This window comes from Rhinolophus hipposideros (genome assembly GCF_964194185.1).
Source record: "Rhinolophus hipposideros genome assembly, chromosome: 1".
Classification (NCBI taxonomy): Eukaryota; Metazoa; Chordata; class Mammalia; order Chiroptera; family Rhinolophidae; genus Rhinolophus; species Rhinolophus hipposideros.
The window spans coordinates 25,583,480-25,610,659 of NC_138047.1; the positions used below are offsets into that span (position 1 = coordinate 25,583,480).

A 27,180-nucleotide genomic window follows, 5' to 3' on the forward strand; every position below is an offset into this window, starting at 1 on the left:
TTTTTTAATTGAGAAAACTCAGAATCATGCCAGCTGCTATAGTAGAGACTATTAAGCATATGATTGTGTGTGTGCTGCCCTAACCTGTATTTGGGGAGTGTCAGTTGCCTTTCACAAAGGAAAGCATATGCTCTATAAGGCCTTTCTCCTGGGTGTCTGTGCCGTATGTGTGCAGCTGCCCTCAGAACTAGCAGGAAGGAGCAGAAGTCACTTTTCGTTTTACGTAACATCACACTTTATATAGCTATGAATAGAAAAGGGGAGTGTTACTCATACTTTAAAACAGATTGCTGTCTTTCATACATAAGAAAAATAGAACTCATTGTTTTCTAATAAGAATTTAAATTGTTTTATTTCAAAATCCACGAGATGTGTACTTACAGCATAGTATGTATTTTCTTCTTAAATATAATTTTAACCTTTAATTTTTTAAATTTTATCTTAATAAATTGATTGTTATTTCTAATTATATCTATTGTTATTGAAATTCAGATAACAAAAATGTTGAGAAAATGTTTCCCCTGTTCAGTTTTCTAAAGTTCACTACTAGCAACAGTATGCTGAATATTATTTCAGACATTTTCTTGCACATTTAAAATTTATCTTTTAAAAAAATTATAAAGTAATATAAACATTTAAACAGTATAGAAGGAATAATTTTTTTAAAGTCTCTCGTTCCTTACCACATTTCTTCATTTGTATGCCTTTCTAGACATTATTTTTTATTATTCAAGTACATATATGTATACTGTCATCTTCATTTTCTGCAAGAATTGAATCAAACTATTTTAGAGGATTCTTCTCTATCTCACTACAAATAGATATATCTTGGGTGGCTATTTAGGGGTTTTTTTGTAATTAAAACCGTTTGCAGATAAAAATATGTATGTATATTTGCACACGTGTAAGGGAATTTGTAGGGTAAATATCAAGAAATTCCTGCATCAACAGGTAAACATTTAAAATTTTGACAATTATTACCATATCAATACAACAACATATAAGAATGTATTTGTTTCCTTAACTCTTGCATATACCTTGTGTTATTGGTATTTTTTATACTTTATATCACTTATGCTTTGATATCATTTTAAATGATGCTGGACATCATTTATTGAGCAATTAGTATTTATGGGCAGTGTTCTACATGCAGGGAGCGCAGCAGTGAATACAACAGAAAACAATCCTGCCCACATGGAGTTTACATTCTAGTGAGAAGAAACAATGAAATATAACATAAAATATTATGTCAGTTGGTGATAAGTATTCTAAAAAGACATAAATTATAGGAGAGAGTGGAATGTGCTCTTCTGGTGGGGAGGTCTATAAATTTCAATAGGGTAGTCATGGAAGACCTCTCTAAGGAAGTGAAATAGAGCCATGCAAGAAGAGCATTCCAGGGGGAGTGACATAAGTACGAAGGCCTGGAGGCAAGCAGCCAGTATACCTGGAATGGAGTAGAAGACGAAGTCTGAGAGTACGGAGGAGCAGGAGCCAGCTCATGAAAGTCCTTTGCATCGCAGTGAATGAGGTGGGAAGCCATAGACAGTTTACGAAGAACAGTGACAAGATGTAGACGGATTTCTTCATCTGCTATATTGAGAACTGACTGTAGGAAGGCAAAGGTGGAAGCAAGGAGAACAGAAAGCTGATGACAGTATTCTCGGTGAGAGATGACAGTGGCTTAGACCAGGGGGGTAGTGCTGGATAGTTGGTTGTACGTGGTCAAATGCTGAATACATTTTAAGGTAGTTTTCTCTATATATGGGGAGGATGAGAGAAAAAAGGGTGTCAAAACTGACACCAGGATTTTTGGCCTGAGTAACTGGAGGAATAGAATTGTCATTTACTGAAATAAAAAAGACTGAGAGGATCCAGAGTTGGGGTTTGGATATGGCAAGTTCACCTATTAGACATCCAAATGGAGATGTCAAGTTGGTTATACAAGTATGGACTTCAGAGGAAAAACTGGGGCTGGGATAGAAAGCAAAGAGTCATCTAATGGTATTTAGAGCCATGAGACAGATTGCGGTCTGAGAGATGGAAGGAAGAAAACGGAAAAGTAGCAGTCTTTGAGTTAGAAAGAAAACCAAGAGAGTCAAGAGAAGAGATTGTTTTGAAAAGGAGGGGGTGGTGGATTATGTAAAATGCTGCTAGTAGGTCAAATAAGAAGAGGAGTGACAATTGTCATTGGATTTAACAATGTAAAGGTTCTTCACAATCATGACAAGAACGATTTTGTGACTGAAGTGGGTTTCAGAGAAAATAGGAAGAAACAAATAGGAAATAAGTGTAGGCAGCTTTTTAAAGAAACTTTACAGTGAAGGGGGACTGAGATATAGAATTTGGAAAGGTGGAATTTAATCAGACGTAGGAGTTTAGCCACAGTAGGGCTTTTGAAGTCAAAGTAAGGCAAGAGAGTTGAGTGTATGTACGAACTGACAATATTATAATGATAGAAGATTAAAGTAAGTTTCTCTTTAATTAGTGAGGTTGAGCATCTTGTTACATGTTTATTGGCCATTCACATTTGTGTTTGTGTGAATTGCCTTTTTGCATATTCCTTCTGGGTGGTTTATCTTTTAAGAATTCTCTGATTAATAAGGTAACAGCCTTTGGTAACGTACTGAAAATATTTTTCACAGTTTGTCATTTGTCTTTGACTTTAATTTTTTTCTATGTATAATTACGGATTTTGTGTCATGCTTATAGTACCCTTCTTATTCTAAGACTTTTGTTACTTTTATGATTTTGTTATTTTTAAAATCTTTGATTCATGTAAATTTCATTTTGGTTAAAGTTGTGGGGTGGGAATCTGATTAGCAAGACTTCCATATGTTTGAGGGATCCACTTCTGGATTCTATTCAAGTTCTTTGATTGTCTGCCTATCTCTGTACCAGTATAAACCTGTTCCCATTTCTATAGCTTTCAGATACATTTTCTATCTGGTATGAGTAATCCATGTTCTCCTATCACAATAATTACTATTCTTTTTTCAGAATTTTCTTGAATATTTTTGTGTTTGTTTTCCCAGAAAATAATGCTAAAAATACATATTGAGCACTTATATACAGTACTGGATTAAGTTTTTGCATATAGGATTATTGTTATCATTAAGATGACCCTACTAGAAACATACAGTCATTATCCCCATCTTAGAGATGAGAAAACTGAGGCATGAGAAGATTAAATAACATGCCCAAGGTGGCATGACTAGTAAGTGGTGAAGCTGTCATTTGAACCAAACAGTCTGGCTCCAGAGACTGTGCTCTTAAATCTCCTTATAAACTTTGGAATCATTTAGTCTAAATCATTTAGATTTAGAATCGAAAATATCATATTAGTATTTGGATCAGAATTGCATTAAATTTATAGATTATTTTAGGTAGAATTAACATCTTTATAATATGAAGTTGTTCTATCCAAAATGAAAGTGTGTCTTCATTTGTTCAAATCTTTTATGACCCTCAGTAGAGTGCTAAAGTTTTCTTTATATACGTCCTCCATGTTTCTTTTTTTGTCTTCATGTGTTATCTTTTGAGTTGTTATTACATATAATTTTTCTCCTGTTATTTTTAGTAGGTTGTTGTTTTATTGGAAAGCTATTTTTTCTGCTAAATTCATAGTCATTTACTAGATTTTCTAACTGCTATCTGCTAATAGTTTTTTCGTGATTTTTCTTGAATTTTCTAGAAGCGTATCATCTGCAAATCATAATTTTTCTTTCTCTTTGCCAATATTTGTGCTTTTTCTTATTTAAAAAATTCTTGTTCTGTTAGAATACTATTAACTAATAATGATGACAGTAACCATCTTTATCTTATTAACGCCTCTGATACGTAATCGTTTATCATGATAGCAACTTCAGTTTTCTTTTTATAAGAATCAGCAAGGAATAGCAAATTTTGCAAACGCCTTTCAGTGTCTAGAGAAGTCACGTTGTCTCTCCTTTACTATGTTAATATAGTGTCTTCTCTTATATGTTTCCTAATGTTGACTAATGCTTGATTTATTCTTTTAATGTATTACTAGATTTAATATTTTATTTAGGATTTTTACATCAGTGATCACCAGTGAGACTGAATTTATGAATGTGTGTATGTGCGTGTGTGTGCTCTTTCTCAGATTTGACTGTTACTGTGCTGGCTTCATAGAAAGAATTTAGGCTCTTTTCATTTTCTTCTCTTTCTACAAAGCAACAGAAATATCAGTCCTTTGACTATCTGAAGAAATTCCCCTAGGAAAACATCTGGCACTTTTGGGTGGTTAACTATTTGATAGCTTCCTAAATTTAGTCTATGGTCTGTCTACCTTTGCTATGTCTTGTGTAATTTCATAAATTCTATAAAATAACTTTCTCAGAAAGTTATTTAATCCATGTTTTCAAACTTATTTGCTTCGATTTGTGGAAAATATTTATAAAGTAAGTCTCTAAGTTTTTTTCTAGTTATAACTACATTTCTATTTGCATTTTAATATTGTATATTTGTGCCTCTCATATTTTTTCTAGGATTAAGTGGGCTAGAAGTTTATCTATTTCGTTGATTCTTTAAAGATCTACTTTCTGACTCAGTTTCTGCATTTGTATTTTTAATCTCATCATCGCACTTTACTTGTTTTTTTTCTTACTGCCTGTATTCCATAAGTAACAAGTCATATAAATTAAAAAGCATCCTTTCTATAAATGCAGATTTTACCTATGAAGGAAATCTTAGTTAATAATTTAATGTGAATTATCTTAGTCCAGATACTTTCCTCACATAAAGAACCACCTGTTTCTAGGAATGAATTTGGTTTAATCTGCTAAGAACTTTGCTGTTGAACTGTTTCATCTACCTTTTTGTGAGTTATATTAGCATGGACTGAAATTAGCTCACTGAGTGAGTGGGAGTTTTGATAAGACAGGGAAAGGGGAAGGAAATTGGGATGGCTCTTGTCGGGGGCATATAGACAGACGACCTATGGAGAATGGGGGAAAGGCCAGAACAAAAACTGAGAAAGTACCACAGACAAATCCCATGAATACTTAGTGATTTTTCTGAAATGAGAGAGGAGATAAAATAAGCACTAGGATTCTGTGCATGATGGCAACCCTCTCTCTTGCCTTTCCCTATCAGTGTTCTCTGTTAATAGCTTGTATCTGAAGGCATTAAGAGCCACCAGCCCTTTTTACAGGGGTAAATTTCAGAATCATTGACTTCATTGGACTTAGAGTAAATTAAAATTATTTTGAAAATGTAAAAAGAGGCTATCGTTGTTCAATTTAATAGGCACCCTAGATTTTAGATATTACCTATAGAGGGAATTAAAAACTCTTCCTCCAAATTTGCTAAACCATTAGTATTGATTAAAACCTAACATATTCATGGTGCTTAGAGCACTCTGAAAATCATTGATGCTTATTTTTAAAGGATTTACATTAAAATTAAATATACACATTGTATGTTATTTATTATATTACTTACATGTTAAATATGTATATCATTACATTATAATCTTTATTATACAGCAAAATACATATAGATAGTTAATAAATATTATGTACAAATTAGGTCAAAAGCCAGAATAACAAATACAGTGGATACTGAGTGTAGTATTTATAGACAACGTGCACCCCTCTTTTCTGGAGTAATGTTTGCAGGAGTTTTCTCTAACCCTATGAATTGTGACATGACTTCTTTCCATTGCGTGTGCTAATTTACCAGTCTTCTGGTTAACACTGTAGTTTTGCCTTCATTTTCTTCAATTATCAGTAATACTTAAGTATACTGACGTATTTCTTCAGAAAAAAAGAAGTGTGGCCCCACATTCAATTCAACAAATAATACTCTACCTACTGTGTGGAAGCAGTTTGCCAGGGACTCTGTTTAGAATAAAAACACTGTATTGTGGCGCTATTTTTGTCCCAGATGATGTTAAAGAATAATGGAAATATTCAGTGTCTCCTCCTTTATCTTCATATTTCAGAGCATTTGTGCCTAAATTGTGTTGTTCCCAGCATAATGCAAACGTAAAATATTCTACTTAATCAAATTATAATCCATTATTCTGGAGAACATGATTCAAAGTGTATGTTTTTCTAAGTGTTTCTTAAATTATGACAGTAGGTTATTCTGATATATGTAGAACCATTGGTTAGAAGTAGTCTGTTAGTTTTTGAGGATCAGTCTTATGTCTTTCTCTAAAAGAGATTTTATCATTGTTTTCTGCCATGCAGATGAGTGTGTGTTTGGGAGTTTGGTAGGAATGAGTGGGACATGGTTAAGCGTGTATTAATGGCAAAATGTAATCAGAACTTCCTCTTTGGGGGAAAAAAATAGCCCTTGTACACCCGAAAATACGTTGAAACATGGCCTTAGCCTGCAGCTTTAATCAACTCGTGCCACAGTTATCACCTGTCGGGAATGGAAAACCTGAGAGTGAAATCTGTCTCCATCCCCCCCCCTCGTCTCTTCCGTATACAAGCTACAAGCTTAGTTTGTTATTCGGAGCTACAATAAACAGTGTACGGTACCGTTCCCTATTTATAAAGCATTGAGATGATCTTGCTTTTATCTTAATGACAAGTTGAGATTGTATAATTCTTTTTTTAAACTCTAGTCATCTAATTCTTTTAGTATAATTGCACATTACTTAAGAAACAGATGTTTGCATGGGAGTGTAATTTGTGCAGTTGACGCGGTGCTGCATGCAGTCAGGTGCAAGAATATGCTGCGTGAAGGCTTCTAAAGGTTTATTAATGCAATGACGATGTTACCCCATGGTATACTGTTTGGGTATTATTATGGGATTTTAATGGTTAAATTCTTTAGTCATTTGAAAGTGTTTTCAGTGGAAAATTGTTAAGTATGGAATTCCAGGGCCCGAGAATAAGCTAAACACAAAACTACGAGTTTAAGATTATTTATCATTAGTGCAACAATTTTCAGTCAGGAGGGCTTCATACATCGTAGCTAAAGAATATGGACTACGGAGTCAGGCAGACCGGGATTTGAATCCAGCTCTACAACTTAATAGCTACATGACCTCAGGTTATGCAGCTACTCTCTCTATATATATGTGTGTGTTGTTTATGTTGTTGTTGTTACTATAAAAGGCGGTATTATAGTACCTACTTCCTAGGAATTGTAAAGATGCAGTGAGATGATGGTGGTGATGGTGGTGATGATGGTAGCAAACACTTCTATAGTCTTTACTTAGGTCAATGTGTGCAGGACACTATCTAAGCTCAATACATTTTTCTGCCATCAGCTCCTCACAACCACCTTACGCAGTGTGGATACTGTTGTATCTGGCATTAACTGTTAGCAAATAATACCTATGAGAACTGTACCACTAAGAAGCCAGGGTGTCCTTGGCCACACTTTGGTGATGATAAGACTGCATTCAAAATGTTACCATCTTCTATTGAAATTTAAATTCATATTGTGTATTGTAAAATGTATTTAAAGATTTTTGAATTATTTACTTTTTCTGTTTTCCTTTATCTTTGTTTTCTTGGAATTTTATTATTTTAATTAAATCTCAGAACCAAAAGTTGACGACTACCTGTGATTGTTAAGACCATACCACTCTTTAAACAAACTATATTTATTATATGTCTTAGCCAAAGGTTAAACAGTATAAAGGTATGGCAATAGATGGGCAGACAATTAAAATAACTGACACTTTTTAGTGTAAATACATTTTCCAGATCTTTGGCTACCAGAATTTATCAAGGGCCTGCATTCTCTGTACTTTTGATGTTTGGGCCCTATTTTTAAAATCAGCTCTGTAGCTCCACAGAAGGATAGATCCAGAAACACAAGGAAGCTTGCCTGTTATCTAAGTTACGATAGTCAATATAAGTGATTTTTCACTTTTTTTCACAGCTAAGTGACTGTGAAGCAGAAGACAGTGAGAAGCCTTGGAAAATAGTTATTGGTCTTCTTCCCATCTTAGCCAATAAAATGTATTGTTTTTTCTTTTATTTTTCAAGTTTTATACATATATTCAAAACATACTTTGGGAAAATTTATAGTCTTCCATATCACAATAGCGGCTTATACTGGGGCCCCAGAAGGAGTTTTTCTAGAGTCCTAGAAAGTGGCAGGTATTCTTGAAGAGTCCTTTGCGCTGTGGTTGACTCGCAGGCAGAATAAAACACCTGCAGCTCAGGATAAAGAGAACTTAGTAAAAAATATGAAGCAGGCAAGTTAATGTTTGAATCATAATGAATATAGGTCTGAAAGCCTAATTATTGGGAAAGTTTCATGCTCCAGATTCTCTAATAAGTGTGCATGCTAAATATACAATCTTGAGTCAACCAAACAACCTACAACTTACAAAATTGATAATGCTTAAAGTACAGTATTATATTATTAAAAGGCAAGAATAGCACCAATATAAAACCATGGTCAACTCAAGATACTAAAGAAGCACTAAACCCTTCCTTCAGCAAATAGTAAGAATTTCAACTATCCATGCATGTCTGAGCATAGTGAGCTTCGCAATGAGCCAGTGTGCTGGCCATATCTAGTGGAATACAGAATCAATTAATCCTCAGTAAACACTAGAAGTGCTCTAATTTTAGTAAGTAGCATAATAAATGACTATGTACCACACCAACTTTAAATGACTTTAGAAAGTCACTTAGTGTGTTACTAATAAAGAGCCCTTGAAAATAAAAATGGAAGTTAATAACATTGTGCATTATTTGCCAGTAAGAGTCCTCACTCAAATACATACACCACACACAAACACACACACACACACACACACACACACACACACACACTTACATCTTACTCTCAGTTAAAGGCTCATCAGTAAACCCTTGTTCCAACTGTGGACCATCCTTTGAGAATCTTTCCCTTTACCCACATAAACAGTTTCACAATTTATTCTGTTCATAGCATGGCTGGACTACAAGGAATTCCCCATGTTTCCATAATTAGCTACTTAATAAGTTTTCCCTTTGACTCAGCAATTCCACCCCTACTGATATATCTGGCAAAAGTATTTAAGGAATGGCGAAAGATACATTTATAAGAAAATTTATAATGACATTGTTGCTTAATGTTTAAACACTGGAAAGAAATGAAATTTTATCAATAAATGATTGGTTAAATTATATTTGTTCAATGAAATGCTGTGTAGCCATTCAGAGAAAAATGAGAAAGCTCCACATATACCTACATTAAGAAAGTTTCCAAGATATGTCATTAAGTGGTAAAAAACTAAGGGGCAAATCAGTATAATATGATCCCACATGTGTGTATTAAATATGCATACATACATTAATATATAGGATTTATATTAAATATAAGACACATGTGTGTATCAGATGAGGTCTGTGTTACAATTAAATAAGATAAGGTATATAAAATAATTAGCATCATGCCTACCTAGTGCATTAATTAATAAAATTTGCTGTTACTGTTACCTTTAAAGAAAGAGAAAAACTCAGGGAAGAGGGGCTTTTACTAATTTTACATGTTTTGTACGGTCTGAATTTTTTTTTCAATGAACATGTATTACTTTTATAATAAAATTAGAAAATGATTTGTTCTTGGGAAAAGATCTGGAAAAATGTATTCGCACTAAAGTATTAATGTCACAAGAAGACTTTATATTTTTCTTATGACACAAGATTTTGAAGAATTCCTAATGGGGGCAAAAGGGTAACTCCAGTAGTCTTTTGGACACAGGGATCTTCCCCAGGTCTGTAAGAGCAGTTTTGGAGATTTGGAGTTATTTGTACTCACCTTGATATGTACATCCATACTTTTGATTGTATTTCTTCTTTCATCTTCTTAGGGTTTATGTGTGTATTTATATGGGAAGAGGAATATATATGTATATCATTTAAGCATTTAGGTGATTCTCTTCTTTCAAGAATGGTTGGAAAATTTTAAGGAAGAAATGGAAAGAATAACTGGAAGTAATCATTGCTGAGTTATCTAAACAAAGCAAAGTTTCCTTTTACTCCCTTCCTCTCAATCTTATCCTAGTAAGAATCACCCTGCAAATAGTTAAAAAGAGGTAGTCCAGTGACTGTACCCAATGAAGTACTAAATAATTATCCCAGTAGGATGATTATTACAAGGACACTGAAGGAAAAATACTGAGTATACTATATTATTTGTTTTAGAGAATTTTACTCTCAACTATTACTCATGATTCTGTGAGCTGTAGTTATTCAGAATAATTATACATTTTTACAATGATGGTATTAAATTTTATTGAAATTCACTAAAATATGGAAAGGGTTCCCATTTGAAATTTCTGAATGTCAATTATTCTTTTCAGAATGACAGACATATAAGCATTATTTAAATTATGCCTTAAAATTATGTAGAAATTTGTATAAATTGGTTGTTTCTGAAGTCAGTGAGGATTAATATGAAATGCGTGGGCTTAATTGCCAATCTGAAAATACTTTTCTTGTGATAAATTTGATGATATATTGCTATTTTATTAGGAGAGATAGACTATTTTCTTAAATTGTAATACTTTAAAGATTTGAAACCCTAATTGTACATAAACAGTATCATGTAGAATAAGCTCATTACGATTAGAGAGGATTTTAATACCATGTTCAGGAGCACGGAATATGAAACCAGACTGCTAGGGGCAAATCCTGGCCCTGCCAATTCCTAGTTGTATGATCTTGAACAAGTTACTTATCTTCCCAGTGTCTTGGTTTCCACTTCTGTAAAACAGGGATGTAAGTAATAGTTGGTAAATAACTGTGTTTCATCGGGTTGCTATAAGGATGTAAAAATTAAATGAGTTACTATTTATAAAATACTTGTACCTGTAGTAAGTATTCAATAAGTGTAGCTACTGAAAGAAATATTGAATCATAATCTGTTTTAAATACTTTAAAAATTTTGTTTTTACTGAAATGTAAAAACTGAGTTTTGTACTAGTTGGTTTTGATTGGTTTCTTTCTTATTTTGTCTTACAGTTACAAATTATAATACTGTGGTAGAAACAAATTCAGATTCAGATGATGAAGACAAACTCCATATCGTGGAAGAAGACAGTATTACGGATGCTGCAGATGGTGAAGGTGGTGTGCCAGCCGATGACCCGCCAGCAGACCCGACAGTGTTACCAGGGGGCAGCGACAGAGAGGGCGCTGCCAAGGGCTGCTGGGACGCTGACGGCAAGTTTAACTTATTTTTTATTATTATTATTCTATTCTCTCGATTCTTTTTAAAAAATATCTAAACTGAAAAGATAAATTGGATAAAAATGTCGAAATGATTTATAAATTTATTTCTCTGTTAATCAATAGAAGGTATCTTTCTGTTTATCTTTTTTGGTAGATGATGAGGTAGAATAATAAAATTATTTTGACCATATATACGATGCATATAATACGTTAAATTCTGGTCATTTTTTTAAAGAATCAAGCTTCCCATAGACTGTGGATAAAATGGAACCTATCTTTAATTTCATACTAGAACCTCAATTTAAGAATCTTAGAAACCAATAAATTATATTTTGGTACAGTAAAATTGCATAATATAATGTGCAAAAAATCCCAAACACAGATAAAACATTAGTGTATTTTTAATGTTCATAAGCCAGCCTGTCCCCCTCCTTGCCTCCCTTTCTCTCTCTCCATCTCCATATACATGTGTGTGTGTGTGTAAATCATCATATATATAGATACAGATAAATATAGATGTAGACGTAGACGTAGGTATATGGCATCCAACTCTAAGAGAGGAGAAGTCCTAAAAGAGTTTCTGAATGAAACAGTGCTGGTCTTGAGTTATAAACCGCCAGTAGAGATTAGTTAGGTACAGGACAGGGAATAGAAGGTGCTTCAAGCAGATGACACAGTATACATGAAACCACAGAGGTTTGAACAAATTGTGTTTGCAGAAAATTAGATCAGAGAAAAGAGGAGGAAAAGAGGAGGAAGCGCATTGTGTGCTACTTCAAGGAATTTGAACTTAATCCTGGAAGCTATGAGAATAACATCATTGATACATAATTTTGAAATAAGTCTGGTAGCAAATATGGAAAAGAATTTTAGAAGAGGGAGTCAGAGGCAGGAGGTAGTGCCTTCAGTAAGGAGGCTATAATAATTCAGCAATGATAAGAGTTTTCGAACTAAAGAAGTAACCCTTGGGATTGGAATAAAGGGAGAGATTTGACAGCAGTGTAGGAGGTAGAACATATAAGATTTTGTTGGTTTTTATGTGGAAGGTAACATGACAGGGAAGGACTAACGTGGCTTCTAGGTTTCCGGAAAATAGAACCAAGAAAGGTTAACTTGTTTATTTCATTATCATAATTGGTTAATGGCAGGACTATTCTCCTGTTAACCTTTAATACTGAGTTCAAAACTTTTGGGTGCAAGAGTTTCTTAACATATTTCCTGTTTGTGGCTGGAATTGATCCATCAACGTAGTTGATCCAAAGTCTTAATATGGAAGCAAAAAGGAAATTGTTTCTCTGGAAAAGCGGGGAGATAAGGAGAATGAGATAGATGGAGGTTAAAAAAAAAAAAAGGAGGAGGAAAAAGAGAAGAGGAAGAAGGGAGAAGGAAGAAGGAAGGAGAAGAAAGAAGAAGAAAAAGAAGGAAGAAGGAGAAAAGAAGAAGAATCAATGAACAGGTTCTGTTTCTGAAAATATGTTGTGATAGATTATTTGGACTAACACTGAAAATAACTAATGTTAGATTTAAAAATAAATAAGTAAATCTTCTTGAAATTTTAAAGAGCTAACTAGATAGTGAGACAACAACAGATCAAAATCTCAGTGAAGATAGGAATCTATAGAGATAAGCAGAGCACAACATAGAAGACTTTTGGGCCTTAAGGATATTTGCCTTACCAGGGTAATGTAAGATGTGCTCTTCAGGCCTTTGAGAAGAAACAAAGCCTTGGACCACCGAAAAGTTTAATAGCAGATCCTCCCGTAGTATGAATTGCATCTTGACTTTATGATGAACCAAAAGCAAACCCTCTGCCATCCTTACCATCCTTAGGAGTTAGCAGACAAAATTACCTTGGTTAGGAATTGGGGGAGTGGAAAATTATCTCTGAGGAATAGTCTTGCTTTGACTCACAGCTCAAATTCACATCACTGGGTAGCCTGATAAATCTCACGTCATAATTGAGTTTAAGTTGAAATGGGTGCTAATATCCATAGGCACCAAGAAGAAGCAAGTACAAATCTTTTGGAGAAACATACCTTCATCCTACCACTATAGAAGTCTCCCAGATCACTTTGCAAGAGGACAGCAACTTGAGTGAGAATTACTAGGAACAAAAGGAAGCAGAAATTGACTCATAAAGACTTTTAATGACTAGAGTTATCTCATACAGATTATAAAATGACTGTCATATTTAAAGAAAAAGTTGGCAAACTTGAAATTACCCACTCCAACAGAATAAAATATAAACAACAGATTTTAAGAAGAACCAAATGGAACTTCTAAAAATGAAAAAAATAAAATAATAAAAATTCAAAACAATGGATTTAACAGTAAAATAAACAGATGGAAGAAAGAATTAATGAATTAAAATATGGGGGGAAATTATACTAAATGCAACTCAGAGAGACAGAGACAGAAAAATAAATAAACTAGCATAAGAGAAATGAAGGATAGAGTTAGAAAGTCCAGTATATATCTTAATTCTAGGAGAAGAGAGAACAGGAAACCAGCAATATTGAAGAAATAACGGATAGATTTTTTTCAGAATCGAAGAAGAACAAAGCCACAAATCAAGAAGCCCAACAAACTTCAAAAAGGATAAATTACCCCCAATAACATTATGGTGAAATTGCAGAGCATTCATGACAAAAAACAAAACTCTTAAAAGTAAACCCAAGAAAGCAGATTATATTTCAGAGAGTGGCAGTTAGACTGACAGCTAAATTCTCAATAACAACCTCTGACAGCTAAATTCTCAATAACAATGATGGTAACTAGACATAGTAAAATGGTGTCTGTCAATACCCTTAGCAAAAATATCTTTAAAGAAAGGTGAAATAAGGCAATTATTTCAGACAAGCTGCAGCCGATGAAAACAGAAAATTGTTATCAGTAGACTCTTACTAAAATAAATTTTAAGGCATATATTTTAGGCATGAGGAAAGAAATCTTTGATAGAAAGTCTGAGATGTAACAAGAGCAGAGAAAGTAGCATACAAGGTCTGACAACTAGGTTCACAAACTCATCCTAGAAAAAGTTCTACAAACCTCATTGCTGAATATCACTATGATCACATTCGAAGCACTCCCTTTGGGAAGCTATGCACCGATGCCAGCACCTAGTCCACCCTACAAAGCGATTTTGGAACTCTTTCTGGAATGGCCATCAGAGCTGTCATTGTTGCACAAGTTCATGGACTTCGTTGTCAGACCTTGTATAAGTAAAAATAGATAAACACATAGTATTTCCTATGAAATACTAACCAAAAAAGCATGTGTAACTAAAATTAATTTCAGATGATGTCGACTTTAAGAATAAAAGCATTATTATAGATAATAGGATCACTTTATAATGATGAAAGATTAAATTCACTAATAAGATTATTTTAAATGTTTGTACCTAATAACAAAGCCTAATATATATATATATATGCGTGTGTGTATATATATATACACATACATATATATACATATGCATATATACATATACATATATACATATATAAAAATATACGTATAAACATATACATATATATGAATGAAAAATGAATGAAAAATAGGCAGTCTACAAGGAGAAAAACAGAAATCTACATTGTAGAAGATTTAACATACCTCGGTTAGTCATTGATAGAAAAACCAGTGAGGATATAGAAGATTCAAAAATAAGTAAGATATATAGACAATGTACTTAGTAACTGCAAAATAAATACATTTTCAAGTATGGAGTATTTTTAAAAATCCAACACACAGGGTAATAAAGCAAATCTCAACAAATTTCAAAAGATAAAGTCATACAGCGCATGTTCCTTGAACACAATATAATTAAGCTAGAAAATAATAAGATAAATAGAAAATTATGTTTGGAAATTTTAAGAAACACACTTTTAATGTATGTTCATGGGTCAATAAATCGTAGGGAAAATGAAGAAATATTTTGAACTGAATGGTAAAAATATTACATTTCAAAATTTCTAGGATATAGTTAAAGCAGTTTTTAGAAGAAATGTTAGTCTTAACATATTTTAGACAAGGTTCTGGCTAAAAGTTAATGAGCTAAGCGTCTGTCTCAGTAACTTAGAAAAAGAACAGCAAACTGAGCTGTTTGAAATTAAAAACCAAAAAGTAAGTAACATAACTTGAAAATAAACCTACAAAAGATCAACATAGGCAAAACTTTATTCTTTAATAGTTTAATAGTTTAAAATCTGTGGATAACAAGATCAAGAGAAAAAAAGAGAAAATACATAAATAGCCAAAATCAAAATGAAATAGAGGACATAACTACAGATACTACAGATATTGAAAGGTAATAGGGGGAATTGTGAACAAATGGATGCCAATAAACTTTAAAATGAGGATAGGCTTTTAGAATTTTTTAACCAAAACTGCCTTAGGAAGAATGAGGAAACATGAATAGCCCTATGACCTCTAAAGAAATTGGTGATCAAAAACATTCCCTCAAAGAGGAGGTGAAGAGATGGAGCAACTCACTCTTATGCATTGCTGATAGGATTGTTGATGGTATGTCACTCTGGAAAACAGTTGGGAAGTTTATTATAAAGTTAAATCTATACTTACGTTATGACCCAGCAAAACCACCCCTGGGTATTTTTCCCTTAGGAAATGAAAACTTAGGTTCATACAAAAAATTGTACACTAATGTTTAAAGAAGCTTTACTCATAATTGCCAAAAACTGGAAACAATCCATTGTCCTTCAACAGGTGAAACGATAAGGAAATTATAGTACATCTGTGCAATGGAATACTACTCAACAATAAAAAGGAACAAACTATTGATATCAGCAACACCTTTGATGAATCTCAAAGCCATTATGCTAAGCGAAAGAAGGTAGTCTCAACAGGTTATGTAGTGCATGGTTCCATGTATACGCCATTTTCAAAAAGACGAACTATATGCCTGACAGCAAATCAGTGGTTGGTTACCAGGGGCTAGAGGGGGCGAGTATGACTATAAAAGGATACCAGTGGGGAGTTTTGGGGGATGATGGTGCTGTCCTGTGTCCAGATTTTGGTCGTGGTTGCAAGAATCTATACATGTGTTTAAATTCATAGAATTTTACACCAAAATAAAACACAGTAAAATTTTCTGTATCACAATTTACATGTGTGTATGTATACACACACACACATACACATATGTAAATTATGTTTGCAAACTGTTGCAACGATGTTGCTAACCTTTTATTAAAATCAGAAGGATTATTCATTATGAACTTGTATCAACTGGACAAACCAAGTTTACTATTTGGAAGTGCTGGAAAGGCTGTGTGCAGCTACACAAAAGCAACCCAAACTTTTCACCAACAATTCATGGCTCTTGCATCACGACAAAGCGCCAGCTCACATGACACTGTCTATGAGGGAGTTTTTAGCCAGTAAACAAATAACTATTGGAACACCCTCTCTACTCACCCGATGCCCCCAATGATTTCTTTCTTTACCTGAAATAAAGGAAATATTGAAAGGAATACATTTTGATGACATTCAGGACATCAAGGGTAATATGACAACAGCTCTGATGGCCATTCCAGAAAAAGAGTTCCAAAATTTCTCTGAAGGGTGGACTAGGCTGGCATCGGTGCATAGCTTCCCAAGGGGAGTACTTCAAAGGTGACCATAGTGATATTCAGCAGTGAGGTATGCAGCAGTTTTTCCAGGATGAGTTCTCGAACTTAATTGTCCGACCTCGTATATGTATTTTGTATTCTCTCCTACAAATAAAACCAGTCCAGTTGATGTACTGGTAAGTTCTACACGTTTAAGGAGCTAATAATTCCAATTTTAGACAAGTCTTCCAAAGACTAATATAAGAGGCAAGATTCCCCAACTTTTGAAATGAAGCTGCCAGAATCTTGACACCAAACCAGATAAGCATAAGAAAGGAAAGTCATGGACTGATTCAAAACACAGGCACAAAAATCCCAAACAAAATATTAACTATACTTGATATATGTTTGTACATGTGTGAAATACCAGGTCAGAATAACATTTAAACCAATTTAAAAATATTACTTTAACAAATTTAAGTGGAACAATCAAATATTCCTCTCAACAGATACAGAAAAAAACGTTTAGTAAAATTCAGTACTCATGAATGGATAACATAAAAGCTAGCAAACTAGAAATAGAGGGTACTTCCTTGATGTAATTAAGTATGTCTGTGTACAATTTATCACAGATACATTTGATAAAATGCTGAAAATACTTTCTTTGCAATCGGGAACAAGGTATGTCTAAACAGAAAGAAAATGATGAAAGAAGAAAGCTTGGAAGATCAGGAAGGAAGAAAAAAACCTTCATTTGAAGATACATTCCTTTGATAAATAAACTATGTTTCTAAACTTTAATGAAATGCTGATTCTAAGCTTTTCCTCACCTAACTTAAAATAAAATTAAAAGTTATTATGTGCCACACCATGTTCAGAACAGTCTTGCTTCATCAAGTACAATAAACAATAAACACAAAACTGTTTCTTTGATAAACAGTTTTGACCAAAGTAAAAAATCAGTATCAACCACTGAAAACCACAACTCAAGATAATTCTGGCATCCTACCCGGCAAAAAGTATCCTTTCCTATTGCTAGAATTTAGAATGTCTTTGTGAAAATATACACAGAAGATTATCAGCACTGCCTAGTGCTGCAAGACAACCAAGACTTGTTGCTAGAATGTTGGATCAGAATCGTCAGTAAATTAATTAAAATCTATGGATATCAAAGTTAGTAACTCTTAATAGTTCATTTAGTTGGTTACCATTTAATGGCCTGTAATCATGCATTCCAATGAAAGTTTATGTCTTCAGATCTGAACAGGGAACTTCTGTCCTTAAATTGCTTTGTGGCTCAAGATGATCCTTGTGGCTGAATTTGAAAAATTATCTTTCAAATTGGACATGATTGACCAAACAAAGCTGATCCTGAAGCAGAATCAGAAAACTTGAGTTACCGCAAGAAGCATTTACTCTAAGGAGCAGTCAAGCTAAACCTAGTCAGGGGAGCTCCACTCTGTTCATACTCTCAGGTTCTTTTCTTTCATGGTAACTGTCTCCACTGCTGTTCTTGTGTTCTTTACTTTTGTGTGTGTCTTATTAATAAACTACTACCCAATGTAAAAAACAAAGAAAACCTGTAGGGTGTCTTGATCATATCACTATTATAACTTCAAGAAGTTACAAATGTGTAAAATTTCCTGCCATTAAATACAAGAGTTTAGCAATATTTCATTAAAAAGTAGAGTAGCTGCAACTTAGGTTTTCAAAAGGAAGTTTAGATGACCAGTTGTTCAATGAAGAATTTCTTGTCTAGTTACTTGAGGATGAGCAAGGAGCAGTAAAGCAAAGGCACTTGACTCTTACTGAGCTAAAGGAAGCCACGTCATCTATGACAATTAGCTGTTTTATTATACAGACTTTTAAGAAAAAGGGAAACAATAAAGAAAGTGGTCAGTGGCATTTTGCTGTGCGACAGATCAGCATGTGAAACTGGTATTTACACATCTGTGACATAGTGTGAATCAAAAGTCTTAAAGTATATTGAAAAATGTAATATGCTATTGAAAAGTTAATTATATGCTAATACCTTTAAAAGACATTCTTTCTTGTGAATAAAATCTTAAGTTCGGGTCAAGTTCTTAGAAGAAGGATTATATAGAAGAAATATTTTTCTATAGACATTAAATAAACTAGAACATGTTCACTTCCAGAAATAAAATTTTTAGGGTTAATTAAGTGCTGTTGTCTCAAAATACTATCAACGTTAAATTTTCTTTGTAGGAAAGATAGTATAACTTGGCAGTGTTCCAACATATTTATCTTCATCTTACAGGAGCTTCTTGTGGTTCAGCCAAAAACTCTTACGCTTGTGTCAGTTAAACGTTTTTAAATACATACACTGTTACTTTTCAGACACCTGTTTTATAGGCCCCTCATATTTCAGTTTTGAAAATTATGTAAAACTAATCCAATAATTTAATAAAATATTGTTTAATATGCTAGCTATTTCTTAATGTTTTGAAATGGATGAATTTTTTAAATGATCCCAAATACTAGTGACTTAAACATTTTTCTGATTTGAAGTTTTTTAAACTCTATAGAAATTTACATGTTTAGAAAAACACCAAGGCAAGGAAAACTTCTTTATAATAAAGATATTTAAAATTCTGATCTTATAGTCCATAGCAATGAGGCTGTCTTGGGCACAAGTTATAAGAAAATACTATAAGTAACCTAAGCAAAGAATACGTCATTTAGTATATAATTCAGCATTGAGCCAAATTGTATTCATCTTTCAAGATTCAGTTTAACCTACTCTTGGGCACCTTTTTCAATCAAAGGTTGTTTGTGATGTAGAAAAAGCTCAGTACATGGCTTCTAGTCTTCACTGTACCACTATGTCTCTTGATTTCCACTTCTGCATCTATAAAATGATGAGTGGGCCAAATGACAGTGGAGGCATTTCTCACCTCTACTTACAAAGGGATCCAATTCCACTTGCACTAAATATACAACACTAATATTTAAGTACCTCTAAATATCTCAGTATTAAGAGGTATCACTAATGAAGTAGTTTGGGCTTTCTCCACACAGCTAAACCTCAGTTGTACACTCTTTCCTCTTTAAAATCTCAATCAAACAAATCTGCTACCTACAGTGTATGTAGTTCCTTTTGCCATTATCTTTACAGTATATATTCAAAATATTGTTTTCCAAAGTTACTTGGGTTATTTCTTGTCTTCACCACCCTCTTCAGTGTGTTATATGATTCATTTATAGTTTAGTTAGGTTTGTTTATAACTATTTCTTTTTTCATTCTCCCTGTCTGCTGAGTGATTTAAATTTGTGTGTGTGTGCGTGTGTGTGAAAAATTGCCCTGGTTATATAGGTAAGCTATACAAGAAGGGTATACTCAGGGAATTGTCACACACACACACACACACACACACACACACCCATGACTACTACCCTGTCCCCGTTTTCCCTCTAGTTAATTTTTTTTTCTTGCAGAGTTAGGGGTTATTCTGAAACTACTTTATGTGCATACTGGAATTGAACAAATAAGTAAGTATATTGAGGATAATGAGACTCAGATTTCTTCCTGTTAGAGAAAGAAGTTACAAATAAGGCAAAAGGAGAATGCTAGAATAAACGCTCTGGTGTTTGATTGGATTCAGAGATATAAGCATAAACTCATCGTTCTTAATCTACACAAAGATAAATGATACAGAAATACAGATGCGGTATATGCAGGTGTTAGTATACATGTATATGTCTCCTAGCTCTATCTGCTAAGAAGACTTGGAAGCAGTGACACCCAGTAATAGTGGAGCATATCTAGTACCTAGATGTGGGATTCAAATACCATTCTCCAATAGAATACCAAGGCTCCTTTCATAAATGGCTGATTCTAAAATTGAGGTAGGAAAAATGTAAGATAAGCCTGGAACAATAAGTAAGAAAATGCTTTTTAAAATGTTATTTATGAAGATATGTCAAAAAGACACAAAAGCCAACTTGACGGAGCTCCCAGTGGCCAAATCTGGAACAATTTTAGCTGCACAATGATAGTATTGGATTGTAATCTACAGAATAAAACATCCATATTGATACAAATACTTAAATATATGAGGAGAAGGGAAAGTTCTTCTTTATAGTGAGATTCCAGTTATAAATTAAGAAGTAACTGGGGAAATGGAAAGTCACCACTAGGCAAACAGCATGATGATAATGTTGCAAGCAAGAACCATCAATGGATGCTAAAATTAGTGAGTGAAAGTATAATGAGAAAAACGGATGTTTACATAATCTCAAAGTATTTCTCCACCAGATACTTATTAATTATAAAGATACATAAGTACCTAGGATAAAGAAACTGACTGAGACCACTTCAACTAGATAATCAAGGTTAATGTCACCAGTAATAATTTTTGTGACATCGTATACCACTGGTAAAATACATTAACAAAGCCACATCACTTCGGTGGTATTGCTCAAAATGCATTTTCTCAATCTAATCATTAGACAATATTGGATAAATCAAATTGAGGGCATCCTACAAAATAAGTGGCCAGTATCTTCAAAAGTATAAATGTCAAAGTCATAGGAAAACAGACTAAAGCAACTTGTCAGAGATTGATTGGATTGTCAAAGTTTGGAGGAGACTTTGGAGACATAACAACTAAATGCACTGTGGGATAAAAAAAAAAAAAACAGATCTTAGTGGGAAAACTGGCAAAAGTCAAATACATTAGTTAACAGAATTGTATAAATGTTAATGTAATGATTTCCATAATAGTATTGTGATTATGGCAGATGTTCTCATTAAGGAAAGCTGGTTGAAGGGTATACAGGAATTCTGTACTATGTTTACAACTTTTCTGTAAATAAGGTTTTAAATTAAAAAGTTTTTAAAATCATCAAAGTGAAGCAAAACCCCTTTTTGTTGGGTTTCATTAGTATATCTGTTCTTAATGAACAGTAATGAAACAAACAGAAGAACATTGAACCATCATAATTCAGCTTACAAAGTGCATATGCTGTCAGACCTCTGGTTAGGTCTCTGGCCTTTGTCCCATTTCTTAGCCTGTCTAACAGAGTATCTAATATCTGCTCCCCAGGGGACGCAGGCAAGGTTTTCATGGTCCAGTTGGTCTCCCTCCGCACTGCAGGGTGACAGCTTATTTCCCCACCATCACAGAGCTGTTGTCAGTCACTTGATCGTTGGGGGCAAGGATGAATTGGGCTAATTCTGCCTTTCATTAGGACTTTTCTAGTGAAGTCTCGTTTGGCCTGGCTCTTTTCTGAAAAACTGGAGAACATGGCTCTTTTCTGAAAAACTGGAGAACTGGGAAGTCTGACACAATAAATGAACATTCAGTTGCAATTCTAACTTTTACAGATTAGCTAAGAAAAGTAATACTGAGTAAATGTACCTGTACAGTCCTACAGCGAATTGCTTTTCCATACTTTTTTTTCATTTTTGTAAAAACTTCGTGTGATAGATATTAGCTCCATTTTATAAATAATGATACTGAGGCTCAGAAAAGTTAAATATCTTGCCAAATGACACATTAAATATGGAAAACCAGATTCAAACTCAAGTCTATTTGACTCCAAAGCATGCTGTTGTGTTTTTTTCACTTACAGGTTCAACAGAAAAACATATATATACATCATTACATGAAATACATATATAAAAGAATAAGGAGGTAATTTCATCATAGCATCAGTCCCCATCCATATAGAGCTCTTCTTTTTTGGTGCTTCTGTAAGCAGTGAACTCTTCTCTTTCATGCTTCCCTTTTTAATTGACTGTGACCTCCAAATTTTAATTTTATTTTAAATGTCTATTTTTATATTTTAAATTTCCTCTTGATATTTCTCTTTAGACTTCATTTTTATATTTTAAATTTGAAAGTCTCAAATCCCTTATTTCATAGGCAAGTTGTATATCCCTTTAGATTGTAAACATCTTAAGAGCAGTTACCATGTCCTATACTCCTTTTGAATTTCCCAAAGCCTCGAGCAAGACTAGGATCCAGTAATTACTAGATGATTAGTAGTCTTCAGATTCGTAGTGTCTAATAAAACTAAAGCAGCAAAAAGGAAACTATTAAATACTGTATTGGAATCTTAGCCAGCAAATGGATGTTATCCTCAGTCTTCTTGCTCTGAAATTATTTAACCACTTGATTGCTATTCTGCTGCAGCCATGACAAATTACTACAACACTAACTGGCTTAAACAACAGATTTATTATTTTATAGCCTGCTGGTTATACTTCCATCACAGATCTCACTGGGCTAAATTCTAAGTGTTGACAGAATGGCATTTTTGGAGATTCTAGGAGAGAATCTATTTCCTTGCTCTTTTGGGTGTTGGCAAATTTCAGTTCCTTTTGATTGTAGGCCCCAGGACTCCACGAAACAGTTCCATCACCAAAGAACTCCTTCATGCTACCCCTTTTTAGTCATACCTTCCTTCTACCGCAAACTCGGGCAACTATGCTTTGTTCTCTCTCACTAGAGTTTGCGTTTTTGAGAATGTCATATGGATGAAATCATACAGTATGAAACATTAGTATCTGGCTTCTTTCACACAGCGTACCTTTCAGATTCATTCAAATTGTTGCATGTATCCATAATATGACTCTTTATTACTGAGTACTATTCCATTGTATGGATACACCACAGTTTATCCATTTACCACTGAAGGAAATTTAGGTTGTTTCCCATTTATGGAGATTATGAATAAAGCTGCTATAAACATTGATGTATATGTGTTTTTTGTGTGAACATGGTTTTCATTTCTCTACGGTTTTAAATACCTAGAAGTGGTATTGTTGAGTAATATGTTAAGTGTATGTTTAATGTTTTGAGAAAATACCAAACTGTTTTCCATAGTGGCTGTACCATCCCACGATTAATGTATGAAAGATCCACTTTCCCCACATCCTCACCAGTATTTGATTTTGTAAGTTGTTTTTCACTTCAGCCATTCTAATAGGTGTCTTTTTATAATGTGTTGTTTTCACTTGCATTTCCCTAATGGCTAGTGAAGGTAAACATCTTTTCATGCACATATTTGCCATCTTCATATCCTCTTTAGTGAAGTGTCTCTTCATGTCTTCTGTGCATTTTCTAATCAAGTTATTTGTTTTATTATTATTATTAAGTTTTTAGTGTTCCTTACAGTTGTGATAAGTATTTTCTTTCAGTCTGTAGCTTGCCTTTTCGTTCTCTTATCGTAGTCTTTCACAAAGCAAAACTTAGATTTTGATGAGGTCCATTTTATCAATTTTTCCTTTTATCTATCTTGCTTTTGGTGTCATGTCCAAGAACACTTTACCTAACCCTAGATCACCAGAATTTTCTCCTTTGTGTCCTTCACTTTTTATTATATATATATATAGAGAGAGATATCACATCTTGTTATCCATTCACACATCCATGGACCACGGACACTTTGGTTATTTGCATGTCTTGGCTATTGTAAATAATGCTACAATGAATGCTCACTTTTTAAAAAACTATAAATAAGCTCTTCTTTAAGAGTAAGAAAATGTATATTATAATGTTTACTGCTTGAACTTGTAGTCCTTTATTATCATTTTTAATATCTGCTGGCTCTGTAGTGGTACTCCCTTTTCATTCTTGATATTAGTAATTTGTGGCTTCCCTCTTCTTTTGTCAGTCTTTCTGAACATTTTTCAATTTTATTGATATTTTCAAAGAATCAGCTTTTTGTTTCATTATTTTTTCTCTATTTTCTGTTTTAAATTTTATTGATTTCTGCTCTTTATTACTTCTTTCCTTCTGTTTGCTCTGGGTATATTTTGCTCTTTTTATTTTTTTAACACAGAAGCTTAGAATTTAAACTTTCTTTTATACTATAAGCTTTTAATACTATAAATTACCCTTAAAGCAATGCTTTAGGTACATCCCACAATTATTTTTCTTTTTTAAATTAAATGTATTGGGGTGAAAATTGTTAGTAAAGTTACATAAATTTCAAGTGTACAATTCTATAATACATCATCTATGTATCACATTCTGTGCTTACCACCCAGAGTCAGTTCCCCTTCCATCACCATATATTTGATCCCCTTTACCCTCATCTACCACCCCCTTTCCCCCTTACCCTCTGGTAACCACTAAACTGTTGTCTGTGTCTATGAGTTTTTGTTTCTTTATTTGTCTTGTTCCTTTGCTGCTTTCAGTTTTATATCCCACATATGAGTGAAGTCATATGGTTCTGTACTTTTTCTGTCTGACTTATTTCACTTAGCATAATAATCTCAAGATCCACAAATGTTGGTATGTTGTTTTTAATTTTCCTTATTGACCCATAAATTCTTTAGAAGTGTGTTAATTTCCATAGTGGAGATTTTCTATCTTTCTGTTATTGAGATCTAGTTTAAATTCATTATAGTGAAAGAACATACTTTGTATGATTTCATTTATTTTAAATGTGTTAAGTTTTGTTGTATGATCCTGGCTATGCTCTGTCTCCATGAATGTGCTGTGTACGTTTGAAAAGAATATGTATTCTGTGGTTGTTGAGTGAAATGTTCTATAAATGTCCATTGGATGTAGTAGTTGTTAGTGTTGCCTAGTTCTTCTATATCCTTGCTGACTTTCTGTTTGCTTGTTGTGTCAATTACCAGATTTTGCTGATGTAGTAGTTGTTAGTGTTGCCTAGTTCTTCTATATCCTTGCTGACTTTCTGTTTGCTTGTTGTGTCAATTACCAGATTTTGCTGTATATAATGCACATTTTTTTGTCCAAATTTGTGAGGGGAAAATATGGATTCACATTATACATGGGTAGTACTAATTCCATATATATATAAATGTTTTTAATTATTTTATTTGTGTTTATGAGTTAAAAGTGTAACTCTAGAAATCAATAACAATATCTGCATGCAAAATAATAGCATGGAATAGAATAATCAGTTTTGTTGAACTTGCAATGATGAAAAGTCTTTGGCCTTCTGTGATATGTAAATACCATAAATTTGTTACCGGTACATAAAATTTCTTGTACCTTGTATTTGTTCTTGTGTTTTGTAATTATTTGTTACATAAAATTTTTTGTACCATAATGTTAAAAAATAAATGCTAAAATTCCTTCATAATACAAAAAAAAGTACCTAAATGTAAACAAATAAAAATTTGAATTAAAATGAAAGATTTTTTCCCTGAAAGTTGGGGCCAAAAATGTGGGTGTGCATTATACACGGGAGTGCATTATACACTGCAAACTACAGTAATATACGAGGAATATTGAAGTCTCCAGTTATAATCATGGATTTGCTGCTACTTTCTATTCTGTCAGTCACATATTTTGAAGTTTTGTTGCTGGATGCATACACATTTAAGATTGTGAGGTCCTCTCTGTGAATTGACTTTATCATTTTATAGTGTTTCTCTATATCATAATTTTCTTAGCACCAAAGTTTACTTCGATATTAGTCACCCTCGCTTTCTTTTAATTAATGTTTCATTGGTATTTCTTTTTCCTTCCTTTTACTTTTAACCCACCTATATCATTAGATATAAAATAACTTTTTTGTAGAGAGCTATAGATGGAGCTTGTTTTTTCAAATCTATTCTGACAGTCTCTGTCCCTTCATTGGCTTGTTTAGACTATTTATATTTAATGTAACTTTTGATGTTTGGATTTAGGTTTACCATTGTATGGTATTTCTGGGGGTTTTTCCCTCTGTTTTTTCATCTGTTCTCCTTTCCTGCTTTCTTTTGGATCATTTGAATATAATTTAGTATTCAATTTTCGTTTATTTATTTCATTTTTAACTATATCTCTTTATGTAGATTTTTTAGTAGTTGCTCTATAATCAACTTAGAATTCATATCGTACCACTTTAGGTGGAATATAGAAACCGTACTCCCATGTGGGTCCCATCACCCCCCCTTCTTTATGTTGTACTTGTCACATGTACTGCATCATTTCTCTTGTTCGCTTTCATTCCTGACATTTCAAGTTTCCCTCTGATATCATTTCCCCTTGTTTCTGAAGATCTTCCTGTAGTAGTTCTTTTAGATCAGGTGGCAATGAACTCTGTTAGTTTTCCTTCATCTGAGAATGCCTTTATTTTATCTTCGTTTCTGAAGTGTAGTATATTTTCACTAAATACAGAATATGGGGTTGATAGCTTTCTTTTCATTTACCACTTTAAAAATGTTCCTCCTCCTTACGGAATTATTGATTTCTAATGATAAATCTGCTGTCTTTGAAATCATTGTTCCTTTACAATCATGCATTATTTTTTTCTGGCTCTTTTCAGGATTTATTTTAAACTCTAGTTTTAGGAGTTTTATTGATGGTTTGGGACTGGATTCGGGGGGTTTAATCCTGTTTGAGATTCAGTTAACTTCTTGAATCTGTTGTGTCGTTCTAGGACTCCAATGGCATGAATATTAGATATTTTACTATTGTCTTACATATCTCTGAGACTTTTTTAAAAATCATTTTACTCTCTGT

General features: G+C 33.4%; 1 protein-coding gene across 19 annotated transcripts in view; it reads left to right on the plus strand.

Annotated features, from left to right (window-relative positions):
* The window catches only part of ZEB1 (zinc finger E-box binding homeobox 1), a 199,340-nt gene that overhangs the window by 132,402 nt on the left and 39,758 nt on the right, over positions 1 to 27,180 (plus strand). For 17 of the 19 annotated variants that reach the window (XM_081057847.1, XM_081057849.1, XM_081057856.1 and 14 more), the window contains one exon: positions 10,953 to 11,153. In XM_081057847.1, the coding sequence (XP_080913973.1) occupies positions 10,953 to 11,153 (201 nt within the window). Of the gene's footprint in view, positions 1 to 5,668; positions 7,033 to 10,952; positions 11,154 to 27,180 lie in introns of those variants that run through there. The other 2 variants (XM_081057863.1, XM_081057861.1) reach the window with 2 other exon arrangements.